At 40.1% G+C, this 21,841-nt stretch overlaps 2 protein-coding genes and 1 pseudogene across 3 annotated transcripts in view; 2 read left to right on the top strand and 1 right to left on the bottom strand.

Annotated features, from left to right (window-relative positions):
* Positions 1 to 8,029, top strand: part of LOC120858428 (ceruloplasmin) — a 61,979-nt gene extending 53,950 nt beyond the window's left edge. The window contains exons 19-20 of the mRNA XM_040234489.1: positions 3,132 to 3,232; positions 7,582 to 8,029. Coding sequence (XP_040090423.1) covers positions 3,132 to 3,223 — 92 coding nt within the window. The 3' untranslated portion in view covers positions 3,224 to 3,232; positions 7,582 to 8,029. The remainder of the gene's footprint in view (positions 1 to 3,131; positions 3,233 to 7,581) is intronic.
* Positions 1 to 21,841, bottom strand: part of HPS3 (HPS3 biogenesis of lysosomal organelles complex 2 subunit 1) — a 41,599-nt gene that overhangs the window by 4,501 nt on the left and 15,257 nt on the right. Inside the window, exons 6-16 of one of the 2 annotated variants that reach the window (XR_005719867.1) lie at positions 20,023 to 20,104; positions 17,365 to 17,519; positions 15,605 to 15,713; positions 11,919 to 12,100; positions 10,689 to 10,869; positions 9,278 to 9,511; positions 8,105 to 8,290; positions 7,579 to 7,767; positions 6,007 to 6,114; positions 2,081 to 2,287; positions 1,087 to 1,181 (exon numbers count right to left, since the gene is read on the bottom strand). Coding sequence is in view for 1 of the 2 variants with exons in the window: in XM_040234506.1 (XP_040090440.1) it covers positions 1,087 to 1,177; positions 2,081 to 2,287; positions 6,007 to 6,114; positions 7,579 to 7,767; positions 8,105 to 8,290; positions 9,278 to 9,511; positions 10,689 to 10,869; positions 11,919 to 12,100; positions 15,605 to 15,713; positions 17,365 to 17,519; positions 20,023 to 20,104 (1,724 nt within the window). In the remaining variant the exon portion in view is untranslated. The remainder of the gene's footprint in view (positions 1 to 1,086; positions 1,182 to 2,080; positions 2,288 to 6,006; positions 6,115 to 7,578; positions 7,768 to 8,104; positions 8,291 to 9,277; positions 9,512 to 10,688; positions 10,870 to 11,918; positions 12,101 to 15,604; positions 15,714 to 17,364; positions 17,520 to 20,022; positions 20,105 to 21,841) is intronic. The other variant, XM_040234506.1, reaches the window with a different exon arrangement.
* On the top strand, positions 13,846 to 15,473 carry LOC120859041 (annotated as a pseudogene).

Raw genomic sequence — 21,841 nt, 5'->3', positions numbered from 1 at the left:
GGCAGGAGCACTGGAGTGGGGGGCCACTGCCTTCTCCAATCATGACACTGCTGCCTTGTAAAAATGAAAGTGTCACGCAGAGAGACGGGCAGGACAAGTAGTGTGAACGTTCCTCCTTGTCTTTCCAGTCACAAATACACACCTTTACTTAAATGAGGATCTCCAGAAAAGCACCATCCAATGGCCACTAGCTTTGCCTAACACTTAAAGTCAGTGACCTCAGGTGGAAAATACAATTCCCACACTGTCAACTTCTAATATTTTAGGCACATTGGTATCAATAGAACCATACCTTTGTCATCAAGCCCACCATTAGCAAGTGATATTAACACACAAGAGAAGAGAAACAAAACCATATAGCTATCAATATTTATAAATGACTATAAATTATAAAAATTTAAACAGTAACTACCTTTGCTACAAAATACTGTGTAATTTAGAGATACTAAGCTTCTAAATTTTTGAGAAACTTGTCATTCCTCAGTACTTGCTTATAATTACAACTAATAATAATAAATAATCTTAATTTCCTGCATGAAGTAAATTAAGCACCCAGATCATTAAAACAAAATGGACTTGTCTTAACAGTTATTCCAATTTTTAAAATACTGAGGCTGTGAGTTTCTCTATGATAAACTGGTAAGTGTTTGAAAAAATTAACTTAGAGGAATCAGCTCTAGAGCTAAAAGTGAAGTCAAGTGAAGTCTCTCAGTCGTGTCCAACTCTTTGCAAACTGCATGGACTGTAGCCTACCAGGCTCCTCGGTCCATGGAAATTTTCCAGGCAACAGTACTGGAGTGGGTTGCCATTTCCTTCTCCAGGGGATCTTCCCGACCCAGGGATCACACCCGGGTCTCGCGCATTGCAGGCAGACACTTTACTGTCTAAGCCACCAGGGAAGCCCAGGGAAGAGCTAAAAAATATAAATGAATAAGGTAAGCTCTCTGGGTAATTCTCAGACCCTCAAGCTCAGACCCTCTTCACCATACTTGAGAATCACATAAAATACACGAGAAAGCAAGGTTTCAGCAAATTATGGAAATGAAGACTCCCAAATTTATAATAAAGCAAAAAAGATTATTTTACCTTTTAGTGATGATAAATAAAGTTGATATTTCTCTCCACCACATTTTATTCTCTGACAAAGTTCAGGCAGCAATTTTTTCCACCACAAAGTCTATCTTGGGAAAAAATGAGTACTTTTAAAGTTTGATGCATTTTATACTCAGATTTCCAACAAGAAGAAAAAGATTGTGCAAGGAAGCACAGGGCAAAAATACATCAATTTGGTTAAGGCAAAGACTTTGTTTGAAGTCTTCTGCTTAAACTATAACATAAGTCAGATTTTTACCTTAAAAATCTTAACAGTATGTACACTGTACATATATATGTACACCACTGTTTTCAAGAAGAAACATAGGCATGTCTTGTTTTCATCTCTCAGGTAGCAGGAAAGAAGGAAGGAACAAAAGAAAAATTTCTAAAATCAAAAACTCTTCTAATCTCTAAAGACCAGATAACCCACAAAGGATTTTCTCATCATTCATTATGTTTTCAAAATCTTCAGATAATAGCGGACTTCATCTCCAAACAAGAGATTTTTAGTGAAGATAACATACCAGCACAACACATGTTAACAGCCTCTGCTGCTGCTGCTGCTAAGTCGCTTCAGTCGTGTCCGACTCTGTGCGACCCCATGTGGCCTCCCATCGGGGGAGGCTCTACCAGGCTCCCCCATCCCTGGGGTTCTACCAGGCAAGAACAGTGGAGTGGGTTGCCATTTCCTTCTCCAATGCATGAAAGTGAAAGTGAAGTCACTCAGTCGTGTCCCACTCCTAGCGACCCCATGTTGCGCAGCCTACCAGGCTCCTCCATCCATGGGATTTTCCAGGCGAGAGCACTGGACTGGGGTGCCATGGTACTCAAAACATATAACATATTAGGCATACATGCTCTTTTGACCCACATAGTCCTGTGAGGTTGGACTGGCATAATCTGTCCCCATTTTGCAGATAAGGCAACAAAATTATCATTTGATTATCACAGATAAAGACTGAAAAACACAGTCTGAAAGGCATACCCGATTCTCTTCTTTCAGCTCGTGATTAGCATATGGGATGACTGCCTCCGGGCATCTCTCCAACAGCCTGTCTATGCACTGTTCATACTCTTTCAAACGCGTGTGACACAGGACATGGATGCTGAGGCCAGCAACAGTATCTTCTGAGAGTGGCTCCAAGAATGGGATGATGGAAGCTATGTCAAATGAAGGACCACATATAAGAGACTATGAACAGAAAAGTGAAAGGTTATGGAATGAGGCACCCAAAAAACTAAAGCACAACATAACAGAACACAAGTTTTTTAAAAAAGACTAAGTCTCATTTGTCAAAAAAAGAAAAAAACACACAATTTTAGAGCACACGCTTTAGTGGACTGCATACTTAAATGAACGGGAAAGCTTTAAGACTTTATCCCAAGGACATAATCAACATGGTGGTCAAGATTTATGTTCAATGATGTTCAACTCAAGAATATCCATAATATTGAAAAACTAGAAGAAATCTAAACATTCATCAAGAAGTGATGAGTAAATAAATTATGGTGCATTCAAATGGCTATCAAAATTGTTTTCAAAGGCAGTTAAGGACAAAATGCTGCTCATGATCAAATTAGTTAAAAAAAAATATAAAATTATATTCAAAGCATGATCAATTTTGTAAAATCTATATAGGTACATGCCTTTGGAAGAGCACTGAAATTTGAAATAGAAACCAGTTCACTGCATAGAAGGATAAAGCCCACTTTTGCTTTCTTTTTCACACTTTCCAAGGTTTCTATAATACACATGTACCATATATAAACCAAAAATAAAATTTAACATTTAAGAAAACTAAGCAAACTAAGAACTAATAATTTGTATCAATACCATTTGCTGCAAGCTAAATGACTTAGAGCAGCTGTTCAGTATTCAGAACGTGACCAACATTTTACTTTTAAGCATTTGAACTACTAATATTAATACTACTTTTGATTAGACCACCAAAATAATCTCTGCTTCCCCTTTATTCTGGATAAAATGAAATAGTCATATCCTGATTTTCTTCTTCTTTTATCCTTTTTTACTACAGCATCTTCTCAGACTCACAGGAGAATGTGGAACATGAACTATCCATTTACAGTCAGCATTATGATTTTACTCCAATTATCAAAGAATGGCTAGGAGAATAAGGTTGGTCTGTTTCCTTCCTGCAATATGCACTTTCATCTGAATAATTTTCTGACAGTAACGTAGCAAATATGAAATAAGATGATTAAAGTGAAATGAATCAAAGCTTGGTACAAAATGGGTTACCCAAGAACTTTTAGATAGTTGAATCCATATCATCAAGAAGCTTAAAAATAAGAAACACCAGACACAGAATTCCCTGGAGGTCTAGTGGTGTGTCCACTGCAGGGGGCACAGGTTTGATTCCTGGTTGGGGAATTAAGATCCTGCAACTTCAAGATGTGGCCAAAAACCAAAAAATTACCAGACAACCAGACATGCATCACTGGATAAAAAATGGCCCACAGGTTACTACTACTCTTTAAAATACTCAATGTTGTCTGCTTCTCACCTGTGTGTTCCTTTCCCCCCACCCCAATATTGGAAATGGACTCTCCACCCTCAACACAGGCACTATTTATTCCCTTTTCTGATCTCCTTGGGACTGGAATTCACAGAATTCTCTACACAATCACACCTGTGGCTCCAAGAGGGGGGAAATGGCAAAAAGGTGAGGGGAGGGGACCAGGACAATTCTAGTAAAAGGTAGGCATTTACTAGCTACTGTGTTCTAAACACAGTAGTGCATTTTTTTTTTTGACACATAGATGTTTTGATAGATTTTATAGATAGATTTATAGATTGTTTTTATATTAATTTTTGCACAAATATACTATTACAATGTTTTTTGAGGACAAGTGACAGAGACATATTAAATCTGTGTGGTGGTGGTTAGCTGGTGGGTAGAGGGAGGTCATACAATTTTGATAAAGCTCTCCAGGTGATTATGAATCTCATTCTGAGGTAAGAAGAGATGAGATCTTTTTGTTCTTGATAGTCCTTTTTTTCTAAATGACAAGATTGATTGACTGACCCCAGATAATTTAGAAAAGAGTTAAGAGTTAGGAAAAGGATTTAGAAAAATTTAGGCTAACTGAACCTTCTGTCCTGTATCAGTAAAGACTCCCTTTTAAATACTTTAAAATGGATTCTAAAGGTCAATGAATTATACTTTTTCAAGCCGAGATTTTAAGTATGCTTTGAAGCTTTATAGGGGATACTTAACAGCACATATTATGACTTTAAATATATAATTAACACATATATTCTAAGAGGGCAAGGTCTTGCCTGCCTCATTTGATGCTATATATCAATCACATTTATAGTTTATGATCGAGGCCTATTTGTGGAATGAACACATCTGAGATTCAGCCCTCAGCAGCCTCTGTATCATAAGAGTACTAGAGATAAGAACCTGAAAGAATCTTCTTTGGCAATTTTTAAAAAAAATGTAAGTAATTCTCTATCTGGAGACATCATAGGCTGTCTAGAGGCTAAGACTAAGATATGGTCTCTTGAGTTTCCCTTCCTGACCTCCACTCCCAATTTGACATTTTGGTTTCTAAAAGCAGTAACTACATTTACACCAAGTTCCCAGCATAAATCAGGGGTTGCAAAAAGCCTAACAAGGCCAAACCAGATGACGAAAATGTACAGAGGCAGCTGGGTATAAGGAAAATGGACGCCGGACACTCCGCCTCTGGACCAGGTAGACTGGAGACGAGCGTGAGCTGGTCAGGCAGCCAGGACTGCGTGAGCCCTGCGTAAGGAGGGAAACCACTAGGGGCTCCAGCCCACAGGTCTCAGGCAGTAAGGGCCCGGGATTACAGCTGGATGAAAGTGCTGCTGAGGTTTTCAAAGAGAAACTAGAAACTCAACACTTCTTCATTTGAAATCTCAGCTTTCACATGTTAGCAGTTACACGGGCAGACCAAACACAACAGATGTGAGCATTATATTCAGTCCTCAGGCCGCTGACTCCATCAAATAAAATCACATACACATGCAGCCCAGCCCCACCCACCAGGTCAAATGTGGACTTCATTTCTCACTTTCAGTCAAAACACTGTTGAGGTCAGAATCCTTGTGGGATGGGCTACATTCTCTTGATCATATTTCTTACTTTAAAAAAAATCTGGGGCACATGTGTGCCCATGGGTGATCTGTGTTAATGTGTGGCAGGGGCCACCACAGGGCTGTGAAGTGACTGGCCTCCAATTAAAATAAATTAATTAATTTAAAAAAAATCTGGGACTTCCCTGGTGGCCCAGTGGCTAAGCTCCAAGCTCCCAGTGCAGGAGCCTGAGTTCGACCCCTGGTTAGGGAACTAGATCCCACATGCCACAAGGAAGACTGAAGATACCACATGCTGCAACTAAGATCCATGTAGCCCAATATATAAATTAATAAATATCTGGGGGAAAAAACCGTTTAAGGAACCAGATAAGCTGGCCACTTTAATTTATTTCCTATAAGATAGATAGGCACGCTTGGCTTGGGCTAGAGGCCTAAACTGTATGAGTGAATGCTAAAATTAAAAAGATTAATTAACTAAATTAAAAAACAAAAGTGAATCACAATGAAAACACCATGAAGCATTTGCCGTACTTTCATTTCACAAAGCATTTTCAAGCACATCCTGAAAATGAGGTAAGACTGTCACAGGACTCGGTGAAGCTCACTCGCCCACCCACCAGCAACAAAACCAGCCTTCCTTCAGCAGTTTCGGGCAGAAGCAGCAGGAATTCCCTGCAGAGCTGCTGAGGAAGCCTCACTATAGATCTGTCACCCAAACTATACACTCTCAGTTAACAGGACAACCGGGAGCTTACCAAATTTAAGTTCTATACTATATTATAATATACAAATTCATAAGAAAAAGAAGCATCTTTATTTACCTGTAATTTTGAAAGGTCTTCCATATAATTTTTGTCGACTAAAGATTCAGATGAGATTAAGACATTAACCCATGGATTTATTAAGCCATAATGACTACAGGTGTTTATCTAAAATGTAAAAGAAACTTATTGTAAACAAAGTACAATAAAACAAGGTTTTCTTCATCCGTCCCACAAAAAGTAAGCAGTCTCCAACTTTCTGCTGTGTCCCCAAATTAGTTATACATTTTCTTGGGAATGGGAAGAAAGTCTTAGAATGTATTCCCCTGGGAAATGTTTCAGCCTTGCTGCTTCTTAATGAACAAATCTTTACTAAATATTTCCTAATATTTTAACTTTCAAAAGGGTGCAAAGAGTCAGTTTCTAACAAAAAGGGTAATACTTCTTTTAAGCTAATTACATTTAAAAAAAGTTAATAAGGGACTGTCATGGTGGGCCAGTGGTTAAGACTCCGCGCTTCCACTGCAGGGAACACGGGTTCAATCCATGATCAGGCAAGTTCTGTGTGCCATGCAGTATGGCCAAAAAAAAAGTTAACAGTAACATTGAAAATTATTTTTATTTCTACTACTTCCTTGGGACTCAAAACCTCTTCCATAAGTTCTGAAGAGAATTCCCATAAAGACTCCCTTATTTAAGAAAATCCACATTAGCCTTGCATCCATAAGGGGTAAAGGGGGTGAGGAGAACAGGAAACGTAAGAGCAGAGTTGTCAGAGCGGCTCAGACTGCAAAAGAGCTCTAGTCTGTGCAGCCGACAGGAAGTGGAAGTCTAGGGAGGAAGTCTCTCTCCCACAGCGCTTCTGCAGTTCGTCTCCCAGCAGGGAGGTCTGCAGGTGTCTCTTATGTTCTACTTCATGACCATCACCTAAGGGAGTGCAGATGGGTTTGGGGGAAAGCCCTATTCCCCACACTTTGGCTACTGAGGTACCACTACAAGGACATAATAAAGGAGTGGTAGGAGGCGCTCCTTAGAATATAAAATTTCAAATGTGGATGTCACTCGCAGGCAAGTTATAGATGTGTTTTTAACTCCTGCTTAAAGAAAGAATCTCATAGGGCTTCCCTGGTGGTATAGTGGATAAGGATCAGCCTGCCAATGCAGCGGACATGGGTTCGATCTCTGGTCCAGGAAGATTCCACATATCATGGAGCAACTAAGTCCATGCACCGCAACTATTGAGCCTGTGCTCCACAACAAGAGATGCCACTGCACTGAGAATCCCCTATATTGCAACAAGAAAGTAGCCCCTGCTTTCCGCAATTAGAGCAAATACACACACAGCAATGAAGATCCAGTGCAACCAAAAATAAAATTAAATAATAAAATTTAAAAGTCTGGTAATATTATGTTTGATGTTATACTGTTAAAAATAAGTGACATTATCATAATGTATGAAAATGAAAGTGAAGTCGCTCAGTCGTGTCCGACTCTCTGCGACCCATGGACTGTAGCCCACCAAGCTCCTCCATCCATGGGATTCTCCAGGCAAGAATACTGGAGTGGGTTGCCATTTCCTTCTCCAGGGAATGTACATAAAGTTTGATTCACTGTACCATTCCATTATCTTACCAGGTCCTCTGATGTTCTCAATGGTGTGGTGTCAGGAGGCTGTTTCTTCGATAATCTCCAGATGTACTGTGATGTGAGCTTGAAAAAAAGTTCCTGAAGCACCACATCTGGGAGACAGGCTACCAGCTGAGCTTCCCAAAAGTCCACTAAGAGCTGAGGGATAGTGTCTCCGTCTTTACCACAAAGCACCTTGAGAACAGTGAAACAAGCCCCTACGGCTCAGATAAATATAGCACTGATCAAGTTATAGCTGGTCTAAAAAGCACTCCATCATGCGGGCCACGTGTTCAACAATTTATCCACTAGCATTAGTGCCATGGGAAAAGCCAATTTAAACATTTTAACATACTCCAGTTGCATGAACAGAATTTTTCAAGAAACATTTTTTTAACCTGTATTTTTTTAAGTGGTTATGTGTAAGTCTGGTATTTCAATAAACAAATGAAAACTTGCTTCTCTTATTCTACTCCTCACTTCCCATCAACTTCATCAGGCCATCTAAAATAACATGTTCAAAGTGACAAACCTTAAAGAAGGAATCTGCTTCTTCAATTCCAATTTTGTTGTTCTTCTGTAAGGCCAGGACTGAAGCCACAAGCAATCCAGGCTGAGTCTCCTTCAAGTGAACTGCAAACTCAGTTGGAATAATCTGTCCTTTCCTCTGCTGAATCAATAGCCGAGGTTCCAGAATGAAGCCACATACCAACTTCATCTTCAGATTAAAAAAACAAAATTTAGGAACAACATATACATTGCATTCATCTTGGAAATACATGCTAATGCATTTAAGAATCACTGATAAGCCATTAAAAATTTATTATAATCTCAATTTTTAATTTAACTACAAAGACAATTCTAAGAACATCATTAATAACTGTCTTCCTAGAAGTTATTAACATAGTTAAGCATCAAAGTGTCATATGTTATAGACAGCTTTAAATTTATGTCCATCTAGGATTCTTCAAAATTATGAAAGTTCATCTTCCTAGAATTCTCCTCTTCAAAGTAGAGGACATGGCAGTGTTGACTTGCTCTCCTCATCATAACAAAATGTGCCATTTGTGCAGCAATAAAGAACTCCTGCTCTTCTTGGTTACACCTGAGCGATAAGTACTCAGCTAATGTCACTTCTTCATTTCTTCCTCAACTGATTAACTTCTTTGGCTCACGTCCCTAAAGGGCCACTCTTCCAGGGGGAAGCCACCTTTTCTTTGATACACCATTCAAATCCCCAGTCTTTCACAGTCATTTGTGATCTTCTCAAGGGCAGACTATTTCTGCAACTGCTGGATGCCTAAGGCTCAAGGTTAACATCCCACTTGCTGTACTTGAATATATATCACTGTTCTATTTTTAGGGACACACCCCACACCTCCTCATGCCACGTCACACTGTCAGCTTAGGGCAGAGCCTATATGCTCTTCAGTACCAAGCACTGTGCTCTGAATAAATCTGACACTAAGTTGAAAGGTCTTTGGATACCCCTAGCTACCATTTATCATTTAGTATTCTTTCTCATTTCCAAATCCAAAGCCCAAGCACTCCCACTTTGGGTCACTTCCTTTTAATATAATATTAAGTCTATTTTCCTTTACCACTAAGGAAAAATGAGCTACACAGAAGCCAGAAAAAAGCTAACCACCTCAGGACCACCGGGTCCTACGTTAGCTGGATATTAATGCTAGGTACGGCACCATACCTCTGAATGGCTTTTCATTTCACTCCTGTGCATGTCAAGATCTCCCATTTTCAAAGCCACTGCTGCCTTGGCCAATGTCACTAAAACTGATGAAAATCCAGAAGTATCCAGCTTCCTTAAATATTTTATGGCAGTTAAAGGATCAATATTCTTCATAGAAGGACTACAGAGAATATGTGGCAGTTGCTTCGGCTCAGCCACATAAAACATCTGAACTACTTTTGCTGACAATTCCTTTGGTGAGCGAAACGAGAAATAAAAGGTCAGTCAGCCGATAGAAAGCACAAAATCAGCAAAAAAAAAAAAAAAAAGGATAAACAAGCAAGATACAACATTCCAATTAATATAAAATTTTGTACTATGTTTTGATTAAAAAGAGAGTTGATGATGATAGCATGGGAGATCTGAGGTGACCTAAAGTGATCTCTTTGTACCAAGCTGTGGTCAGTATTTCTAATACTAACAGGTGTTCAGAAGAAGAAAACAAATACTGGATTAAATTCCACTCAAAAGTCCATTATAAAGAATTACTACTTAGTACAAAATATACTTAATATTTATAGAAGAAAATTTCATTTCTCTTAAAACCTTAAAATATTTGGAATCACAATACCCAACTCTGTATATCTGCATTCAACTATTTAAAAATACACGAAAGGGAGGACGTCCCTGGTGGTGCAGCAGATGAGAATCCACCTGGCAACTCAGGGGACACAGGTTCAATCCCCGGTCTGGGAAGATCCCACATGCTGTGGAGCAACTAAAAGCTCATGCACCACAACTACTAACGCCCATGCTCCGGAGCCCAAGAGCTGCAACTACTGAGGCCCAGGCACCCAAGAGCCTGTGCTCCACGAGGGAAACCACCACAATGAGGAGGCCATGTACCACAGCAAAGGGCAGCCTCCGCACAGTGCAAAGAGGGGAAGCCTGAACAGGAACGAAGACCCAGAACAACCAAAACATAAAAAAATACATCAGGGGCTAGAAACAATCCTTAAAAATGTCACTGGGCCAGGATTTTATAAAAAAGTTTTAGACACTTAGGGAGAGGGGCAACTAGGGTTTTGAAAAGGGCTGTGGATGAGAAGAAGGCAGGCAAGGCCCAGGTTCTCTGACATTCTTCTAAAGACATGCCACTGTTGCATTGGGCAGGTCACTCAACCACAGTGGACCACATCTCCCTATGTCATGAGAAAGTATGAGATGATGATTCTAAGTTCTTTTTCAAGCTGTAATTCTATGAGTATTATTAATGAAGAAAAAGTGCACCCTAGTTACCTTTTTTAGAAAAAAAGACTATACTACCAATGAAAATACTGGGAACTTAATTTTTTAAACAGAATTGCATAAACAGCTAAAGTGAAAAGTTAAAAATATTCGATCTAATTAAGCAGGAAGTTGTATTCACTTCACTTAATTCTTCATCCAGGTTTTCATAAAGTGAATGATTAATGTAGAAGATTAATCCCCGCTCGTATTTCTGTGATCCATCCTCTACTGCCCAGTCCACCCGGTCCAAAACTTCGGCCATAGACAAACCAGACATCTTATAGTATGGCAAGGCCAGGTGGGAATGCTGGGTTTCAAGCCTAAAGGGAAGGAAGTGGGGAAAAAAAACCCTCAGATTTGTCAGTTTTAAGTCTGGATGTCTAACACATTTGATAATAAACCAGATCATGCTTTCTAGAAGACACAAATACTTTTCTGTGGCCAATAGGAGCTGGAACAAATTCCTACGGTTTGTTCTGCAAAGTCATTCTAATTAATGTAGCTTCTTTTTGCTTGCTCATAATAAAATCAGAGAAACAAGTGAATTTTAATATTCATAATGCAGCTCTACAATAATGGTGTTTATAAGCAGGAAAGTGGTAGTTGCTCAGTCATCTCCGACTCTGTGTGACCTCATGGACTATAGCCCGCCAGGCTCCTCTGTCCATGAAATTCTCCAGGCAAGAATACTGGAGTGGGTAGCCATTCCCTTCTCCAGGGCATCTTCCTGACCCAGGGATTGAACCTGGGTCTCCTACGCTGCAGGCAGATTCTTTACCATCTGAGCCACCAGGGGAAGATCATAAGTAGGAAAAGCCTTTCATTAATTTATAATGACTCCCGTGGTTCAAGTAAGCCTTTAAAAAATTATATTAAAAAAAAATTGTAGAGATCATTCTCAAAAATAGAAATCGTTCTTCTTCCTAGTATCCTTTTCTGACATTATAAAACCATTGATTACTAAGATTAAAATCACAGACTGTCCAACTAGGATCTCTGCCTCAAAGCTAACAGGCAATAGATGAGTAATACAGTTGTCTCAGGTATTTTCACTGGTCATGCCCCACCACCACCCAAAGGCCTGAAAAGAAACTTCAAATTTCTAAATTTGAAGGAGACATAAACACTGCTCATCTAATAAACTGTAAGTCCTTGAGTAGGAACAGGTCATGTTTATCTCTCTAAGCTTAGCACAGTACCTGGCACACAGGATGTGCTCAAGTAGTGCTGTGGAATAAATGAATAAATAAATCACAGCCCCTCATGTGTTGTCCCATTTGTCAGGGAACTGCCGGAGGTGGAAACGTTGGTAAGTTACACCTGAAGCTCAGGTGGCTTCTTTAACGAGCTTCCAAGCAGCATCACCCACCTGCTGTAGCAGTCGCCAAGGTGCCCACAGCTTTCTTTAAATGCTTCTAAAAGCTCTGCCTTTTCTCCAGGTTCCAGCTGACTGGCATCCATCAGGGCCGCTCTCACTAACAAGTGAGCCTCGCTGAGAAGGTGGATGCAGCTCTGGGTTTTTGCAGTCTTGTAGGCATTACTGTAGTCTACCTAACACACAAAGAAGGCAAGCAGTTCATGATGCTGAAGACATAGCCCCAAAGTTTCCCAGGTCTATAAGTTGTTTATAAAGTTACTATCTGAACACATTACATCCTAAGAAATAAAAAGTGGTTATCTATCATTCTGATAAGGCTTAGCTAAAATGGCTTTCTTTTCCCCCACAATGTATGAGCCAATTTATCACATACATGATTGTAAATACTCTGTTAAACAATGCTAATCATCAGAGAAAGCAATTAGTACTATAATATTAATGATACTGTTAACTGAGCAATAATTTGATCACAATTTGATACAGCTAATGAACATATCTGAAAGACTTAACCATTTTTAAAGTTCTATGATTTAAATCTTTCTCAAATTCAGATTGAGCATCCTTCCTTTATCTTAGTTTCAATTGGTGAATTTAGATTCTGCTACATCTAACTGTATAACTCATAGTGGGCTTATAAAAATTTTCACTAGCTAATCTGAGTCAATCAGTATTTTTAGACTCCAATAGGCAAATCATCTGGATGACATCTAAGACTGTCAATTAAATAAGACTGAAAACACAAGAGAAAGCTGATAAAATTATCAGCATTAAAATGCCAGGGACAAATCAGGCAAAACCTTCACCTGATGACCAAAATGAACACTGCTGGTGAAGGACAAATGAATATTCTGCACCTCCCCACGTGAACCTCTGAGAAAGATACGTCCTCTACACAGAGTTCTGGCCCAACTCTTTGTGACCCATGGACTGCAGCCCGCCTGGCTCCTCTATCCGTGGAATTCTCCAGGCAAGAATATTGGAGGAGGTAACCATGCCCTTCTCCAGGGGACGCCCCCAACCCAAGAATCAAACCTGAGTCTGCTGCATGGCAGGCAGATTCTTTACTGTCTGAGTCACCAGGGAACCCAGCCAAGAATACATAACCTCAATTTAATCATGAGAAAAGAAACAAAATGAAATGAAATGAAAAAATAAATGTTTAAAAGGTGGAGGAGGAGAAATATTTTTCAAAACTGTTATAAAATAAAGAGTGAAATCTAAAAATGCAACAAGATAGTGAATAAAACAAAAAAGAAAGAGTCTTACAGATAGAGAACAAACTGGTGGTTTCCAGTGGGGGAAGAAAAAGATAAAGGAGTAAGAATAAGAGGTACAAACTACTACATATAAAATAAATAAGCTACAAGAATATACTGGACTACATAGGGAATATAGCCAACATTTTATAATAATTATAAACAGGCTATAACCTTTAAAATTGTGAATCACTATGTTTATACCTGTAACTTACGATATTGGACATTAACTATACTTCAACAACAACAAAAAGAAAACAAGAAAATTTTTTTTAATGAAACAAAGGCTATGAACATATTTTGGATGAAAGGAGGCTAAAGAGACATGACAGTTAAATTCATTACTTGATTCCTAGACTGGATCCTGGGCCAGAGGATGGGGGAAATGCTACTAGGCCATTACTGAATCAATCGACAAAAATGGAATGTGAACCATAGACTAGATAAAGTATTGTGTCATTGTTAAATTTACTGAAACACATGTGTGTGCTATAATTGTATAAGCAAGCATCTAAATTCTTAGGAAACATGCATTGAAATATTTAGGGGCATTGGGCTAGGATGTATGCAATATACATTCCAATGGATCAGAAGAAAATATGCAGGCATGATTGTGCATTTAGAAAGTACAAGAGTGCAAAAAGGGAGAGAGGGGCTTCAGAATGAAGTTGAACATCTCTTTCTGGTCACTGGTTTCCAGAAGCTCATTGAAATGGATGATGAACAAAAATTTCATACCTTCTATGAGAAGCTTATGGCCACAGAAGTTGCTGCTGAGGCTCTGGAAGAATGGAAGGGCTATGTGGTCCCAGTCAGTGCTGGGAACGATAAACAGGGTTTCCCCATGAAGAAAGGTGTCTTGACCCATGGCTGAGTCTGCCTGCTGCTGAGTAAGGGGCATTTCTGTTACAGACCAAGAAGGACTGGAGAAAGAAAGTGCAAGTCTGATGGGGTTGCATGGTGGATGCTGACCTGAGTGTTCTCAATTAGGTCATTGTAAAAAAAAAAAGGAGAAAAGGATATTCTTGGACTCCCTGATACTACTGTGCCTCATCGCCTGGGGACCAAAAGAACTAGAAGAACTCGAAAACTTTTCAATCTCACCTAAGAAAATGAAGTCCGCCAGTATGTTGTAAGAAAGCCCTTAAACAAAGAAGGTAAGGAACCTAGGACCAGAGCACTCAAGATTCATTGTCCTGTTACTCCACGTGTTCTGCAGCACAAACGTGGATGTGCTGCTCCAAAGAAACAGTGTACTAAGAAATATATGGAAGAGGCTGCAGAATATCCTAAGCTTTTGGCCAAGAGAATGAAGGAGGCCAAAGAAAAACACCAGCAACAGACTGTCAAGAGACAGAGGCTGGGCTTCCCAGGTGGCTCAGTAGAAAAGAATCTACTTGCCAACACGGGAGACATGGGTTCGATCCCTGATCCAGGAAGATCCCAGAAGCTGTAGGACAACTAAGCCTGTGCACCACAACTACTGAGCCTGTGCTCTTGAGCCCATGTTCCTCAACTACTGAGGCCTGCAGGCCCTAGAGCCCGTGTTCCACAACAAGAGAAGCAACTGCAATGAGAAGCCCTTGCACCCCAACTAGAGAGCAGCCCCTGCTCGCTGCAACTACAGAAAAGCCCGCACAGCATCAAAGACCCAGCACAGCCAAAAATAAAAATAAATAAATAAAAATATTTGAAAAGAGAGAAAGAAAGAGATGGAGGCTGTCCTCTCTGAGAACTTTTCCTTCTGAGTCTGAATCCAGTCAAAAATGAGATGTTCTAAGAGTCAGAAATAAATAAGATCAGACATCAAAAACAAAAAAAGAGAGAGATAGAAGCATAGGCAGTATAATGTTGACTCTGTTGACTACAGGTAAATTGATGTGGGGAATATAATGATTTTATTTGTGCTATTCTTATTCTCGCAACTTTTCTGTAGATTTGAAATTATTTCAAAATAGTTTATAAAAATCATCAGGGATAAGCAGATAGCTGTCACTCAGAAAAGGAATAAAGATACCCACAGGACAATACTACAAGTGCCGTGGTATGCTAGGACCATCTGTTAATATTTCAAAGAAGTGTGAGACACAGACATATGATCTGAGATTTCTTTCTGCTCCATTTCATGATTCTCTTGCCAGGGTTCAAAGTAAAGGTCGAAGGCTATTTGTGTTTAGACTGGCTAATCAATTCCCATAGGAGAGTGGGTATGAATAAGGGAGTCTTATTTTAGTGATGGGAATTTCTCTTAGATCCTCAAATGTCACGAGCTGTGAAAACAAGAAGGTGAAGATATATAGTCCTCTGTAAGAGCCTTGAAGCTGGCTGGTTGTGGCATTCTGAATGTGTGATACTTAGAATCAATTTCTAATGATCAATTAGACTCTAAACTTCTACAAATAAGAAATCTGAAAGGAGTACCATTTCTTTGTACAGTTGCACTGGTGAGACCGTATTCACAATATACAAATTCCACCCAGCTTCAGCTATAGGAGGTGTTTTGGGATTAACACTGGTACCTTTTCTAGAACTAAAAGCAAAACAAAGGACAAGAATTTAAGACAAGACAACAGTATTAATAAATGGCGATTTTAAATGGTAAATACCAGATACCTAAAATATTGTAACTCTGATACCATTTTCATTTAGTATTTTCTTTGGTGATTTATGCAGGAGACCCAGGTTCAATCCCTGGGTTGGGAAGATCTCCTGGAGAAGGAAATGGCAACCCACTCCAGTATTCTTGCCTGGAAAATCCCATGGACGGAGGAACCTGGTAGGCTATAGTCCATGGGGTCGCAAAGAGTTGGACACGACTGAGCGACTTCACTTTCACTTTGGTGATTTAACTACACAGTAGATTTTTAGAGAACATTAGTGTACAACACTATGCAGGCCTAACAGCAGTTCATGTACTACACTCTCGTGGACTGGCCAACCAATCACTTCCAATTCATTCCACAAGTATTCTTAAATAGGCAATAAGCTCAAAGAACAGGCAAGACCTCTCAAAAGGAATAGAGACTTGGCCGTGAAAATCCCTGCAACCTGGCTCTCTCCAGCATGTGGCCTTTGTGAGGCCAGGGCTGCTGGGAAAATGTAAAACACAGAACTGTAAGTCAACTTAAAGCACTATCTTATTTCCAGCTTTCACTGTACAAAGCATTTTCTGTAGTATGCAGTCTTTTCTAAAATGCAAAGTTTTGGCCAAATGAATTTTCAAATAAATTAAAAATTTTAAACCATTAAAAAAAATATAATACTATTAAGACATCAAATGTATAAGATTGCAAGTTATTTTTCCTCTTGCCAGAAAGCTTTTAGGATCAGTCATTTTTAGACCACTTCGTGCACACTCTAGGCAACTAGTTACCCATGGCAACCTGGTTATTTCTGCTGATGGAACAAAGCACAGACACAAATAATTCAAAAATGCAAAAACTACAGTGTTTGATTTGAAATACACTCTATGTTCCTCGCCCCCTGTCCCCAACAGTTTTCTCTCCTACTTAAAATTTCCATAGAGGAATGTTCAAATTAGATTGCATTCCCAACCACTAAGTTCACAGGAACTTAGGAAACATCGACTAGAAGCATAACCACTTTGGAAATAACCATTTTATCCCAAACAATGTGAAAGCAGAAAACTGAAGTTAGAATTAACCTAAGATTATAAGAATGCACTTTTATTTTAAGGTAGATTAACACATAATTTATACATCACAAATGTGCTTTCAGGTAAGAAATGCATTAGTTAATTTCTTTTCAAGTTGAAATACCAGAAAAAAAAAACTTTGGATAAAAATATCGCCACTGAAAGGTCAAGGAAGAAAAATAATAAAGAGCCTTGTAGTTTCGATTAGCCTAAGAGGCTCGATCTCACTCATTAATTACACAGAAAAACATGTCCTTTAAATTCTTATTATACAATACCACAGATTTTTACTGAAACAGTTTTATAATTTATTTTCTTCTGAAAGCTCACAGTCAATTACAAAGGATATTATAGAGAACATTAAACCTTCTTTTGTTACTCTGAAAAAAGAACACCTAGAAAACCCATCTGATCATTCAAATTTTTGATTTAAAAAGATTAGTGAAGATGTACACAAAATATACCAGTAACACAATTCATTCCAGAAACTTTGGCAAGGATGTCTGGGGGTGATGGGCATGCTTACAGAAACCTCTTGGGTGACTCTCTTCTCTCTGGAACGGTTTCAGGGTCTGCCTTGGTCAGAAGTACAACGTGGTTTTTAAAGTGACAGATGGCTTTCAAGCCTATGAAAAGCTGTATTCTTAAAGCACAGACATCCATACTGATAGGTGGGCAAGCCTAATAAGGAAAAATTCACAAATTTAGCCAATGAAGTGCATGAACTTCAAAAACTTCAAAAATCAATCTATTGGATACAATCTCTACTTTCCTGTCTCTCCCCGCTACTCAAATAATCCAAATTCCTATTCCTATCAGAGCAAGAGGCTATCTTATCTAAACTATATAACTGACTATCTCTTTCATATGTCTGCCAAAGAGCCCCATAGTATGTGCTGACACTGACTTGATGAAAGCAGAGAGCCTCCAGGAGCCCTGCCCTGAGCAGGTTACTGCCACCCAGGGAATCCCCACTAACAGTGGGCTGGCTCAGGTGGTACCTTCAAATGGGCTTTTAGTCAAAATCAGACACTATAAAAGGGCATTCTACTGCTCGTAAAATACATAAAAAGGTTTCTTAGTGGATGGGTGTGTAGAAATGCGGGCACATTCAGATGGCCCCTGTTAGCTCTGCAGGTATGAACACTGCCTAGAATGGCTAACAGGCTGGAGGTTTGCCAGGCAAACTGGAGGAAACCCTAGACCAGCAGACAGGCTCCTGTCCTTGTAAGGAAACATTCACCCAAGCAGAATGGATAAGAAGCTAACTGAGGAGCTCTTTCTGGGACTCACAAAATGAGGCTGCCAGGTCTCCCTGGCTCCTCCATTAATGGTGTTTCAATTCCAAAGTCATCTTCCTTGTCCCTTTTGTACAAAGTGCATGGGGATAACCTTCCATCTATTTTTGTCACTGCTATGAATTGTATGGAGAAGGAAATGGCAATCCACTCCAGCACTCTTGCCTGGAAAATCCCATGAACGGAGGAGCCTGATAGGCTACAGTCCATGGGGTCGCGAAGAGTCGGACACGACTGAGCGACTTCACTTTCACTTCACTTATGAATAGTTAAGGTGGCCTTGGTGATGCTGAGCCAGAGTCTCAAGGGAAAGGGAAATAAAGATAGCATGCATTATGGCCTTCTCTCTGAGGCTGTGAAACCTTTCTCAGACACCACAGCTTCCAAAGCCTGAGTCAGCAAGGGAGCAAAATGATGGCGTGCTCCATTCAGGAGCATCTAGGATTTCAGGGTGGTGGAAGTGCAGGGAAGGGGGAGCCAGGAGGTGTGATCATCACTGTCCTTCCCTCTGCCACCTTCAAGGACTAGCCTCAGGGGCAGCGTCCTCTACTAGCTGCCCATCTCCCCTCTTTTCTCCCTTTCTCTCTTCTGTGTTTCTTCCCTCTGGTTTTATGAGACTATGAGAAGGCCTGGAATTGAGATTTATTTTCAAATGCAGATTGATGCCACCTCAATGTGTTATGTACCCCTCACTCCACCATCATACCTACACAAGCCTCGGTCTTCCTGATGTTTAAAACAAAAGACAAGGCAAGGTGGGGTGGAGAGAGAGGAAGCAAGAGACAAAGAGGCTGTCACCTTGCCATGGGTACTAGGGACATAACCATTATTTTTAAAATAATCTCTTGAAAAGGCTATGTGTGTATCTTAAACACAAACAGAAGGGCATGGGAAAGCTGTGATTCTGATTTCCCAAGAGGCTGAAGGTAGGCAGTAAGCCTGTCAGCAGCAGAAAGTGACAGGCAGCCCACAGAAGAAAAGAGAACTTGGATGTGATTTCCAGAAAAAGGTAGCACACAATTTGGGTGACAGTGATAGTGGAAAAGTGTCTCAGACACATTACGCACTAAACACCATCATCACTGGACACTCCTTTTTCCAGAAGAAGGTGTTCCGGGTGCCAGATGGACAATAATGTGTGAACAGAGGCCATCATGACTTGGGGGTTCCCTGAAGCATGGATATGCATAACAAATCCCCATCTCAGAGGTGAAATTACACATGATGAACATGATGCAAATCATCAGTGCATTTCTGAGAACAGAAATTCAAGGTTGGGAAATAGAGAATTTCATCATAAAATTGTCTATTTGGTGATCAAAAGCTTTTCAGAGACTAAGCAGATTACTTCTCACTAAAAACGAGGTTACTGATCTAGAATATCAATAACACTCGATCAAAACTATGGAAATACAGAACACTTGTTGAAGGCTTTGTAAAATGACAAAAGAATTATTAGTATATCTGATAATGGTATAAATAAATCATCTGAATGCATGCATTCACTTCTGTGCTCTTAGATATACAGATTTCTGAACTGTTTTAATAGCTCTATACAACTGCCAATATCAATACTTCTGATCAAAATGAATAAAACTGTAGTATACTATAGTTGTGATGTGCCCTCTATTAAGTTACACTATACATATTCTTTACCAAATTTTAAAAACATGCATTATATCTAAATTCTGAATGACATGTTTTCAAAGTAATCTTAAAAATTACCATCTAAACCACAAACTGCAAAATGCTTACCATTTTACATCCCAAAGCTCTAACTGAACAAAACAAGACTTTAATGTCCGCCCAGCTTAAACGCAAAGAGCGTAAATTTGCAAGCACTCATGTTTGATCTTTAGGCTGCACTGTCATTAGCCAGCTCTGACCTTCAGGGTGGTGTCCACATACGGGTCCTCCTCCCTCGCGGCCGCCGCGCTGCACCGCACTGTATAACACTGCAGGTTGTTACTGAGGAAGAGGAGAAAGGCCACTGAGCAACGCGGAGGCCAGGAATCAACACGCCCACTGCTGGGAGGATGTCACAGGACCACGGAGCGACAAGGCGGGTGGCTGAACACCCCAGTACTCATCAAGCGCTGACAAGTCAGGCTGCTTCTGAACAAGGAGATTACCTCAGAAATCCTATGGAGTGCTTTTTTTAAACACATAACTGGTCCCCACTGCACCCCTACCAAATCATAACCTCTGGGGTTGAATCTGTGTTGTACTTAGTCACTCAGTCGCACAGACTCTTTGTGACCCATGGACTGTAGCCCACTAGGCTCCTCTGTCCATGGAATTCTCCAGCCAAGAAAACTGGAGTGGGTTGCCATGCCCTCCTCCAAGGGATCTTCCCAACCCAGGTCTCCCTCTCTGCAAGTGGATTCCTTTCCGTCTGAGCCACCAAGGAAGCCCACAGGGGCTCAATCTAGACACGTATATTTCTACAAAGCTCCTGGTATGACACACACTCCTAGTTAAGAACCACGGATCTGGGTCAATACCCTTATTTTATTTACAAAATGATGGCTAGGGAACCTGCCCAAAGTTCAGACAGGTGACTATCAAAGCCAAGGTTAGAACCCAAGTTTATTATTATCTCAGGATGAAATGGAGCCTGGGTTGTGCTGGGCAACACACTTAGGTTAGGCAAACTCTCTGAAGGAATCTTCAGAATCATGTAGTCCAGAAGCTTGTTTTTAAATACTAGAGCATGCAAAGTACATGGTTGGTCCAAGTCCTCTTTGGAGAATGGAAATCAAATCAGACCCAGGTCTCCTCATTCTTCACACTCCTCTTTTAACAACTCCAGGCTACATTCTGCACAGCAAAGCAATCTGGAGACTTCACAGTAAGTGTCTGTGTACAAAAACCTTGATAGGTTTCCTTCTGATATTCCTAAGCACCTCGAACTCCAATATCTAAACCAAACTTTTCTTTTGCCCCACATCACACCAGCCTCCAGTCTTTCAGAAAAGCAGGCTCGGGACTTCCCTGGGCAGCCAGTGATTAAAACTTCCACCTTTCAATGCAGGGTGTGCAGGTTCGATCCCTGGTCAGGGAGCTAAGATCTCACAAGCCTTATAGCCAAAAAAACCAAAACATAAACAGAAGCAATACTATAAAAAATTCAATAAAGATTTTAAAAATGATACACATCCCCCCTTCCCCACAAAAAAAGTCTAAAAAATAAAAAAAGAAAGCAGGCTCAAAACTGATGGGTTTTCTCATGCCTCCTCCATCCCCAGTATCCCACTAGACATCAAGTCCTGTAATTCTCTCTTCTCCATGCTTCCTTCTCTTTTCACTGCTATTGCTCTGCCCAAATACAATCCCTCACTATCCTCACTGAACTATCCCAAAAGCTCATTAGTATGTTCAAGCCATCCTCCACTGTGGCCACCATCCATTTTCCTAAAGTAATGCTCTATTCACATCCTTTTCTTTGCTCAAAATCTAAAAAAATTCCTTAATTTCCAAAGCCCCAAGTTCCCTCTCAGGCACTATTTTCCCCACTTTTGTTTCAGCAACTTTACGTTTAAAGGACATTACTACACAACCCTTTGGAAACTGAAAAGACCAGAGACCTCTACACTGTTCCCCATGCCAGAGAGTAGGAAGAGAGGGGAGCACCCCCACTGGGAGCAGGTGTCATAATCTTCAGGTGGGTCCTGTACTGTGTGAAATACACCACAGCACCTGCTG

Source organism: Oryx dammah, unplaced genomic scaffold (assembly GCF_014754425.2).
Source record: "Oryx dammah isolate SB20612 unplaced genomic scaffold, SCBI_Odam_1.1 HiC_scaffold_2, whole genome shotgun sequence".
In the NCBI taxonomy this organism is placed as follows: Eukaryota; Metazoa; Chordata; class Mammalia; order Artiodactyla; family Bovidae; genus Oryx; species Oryx dammah.
Note: the sequence above shows the minus strand (reverse complement) of the source record. Positions and strands in the feature narration are given on the sequence as shown.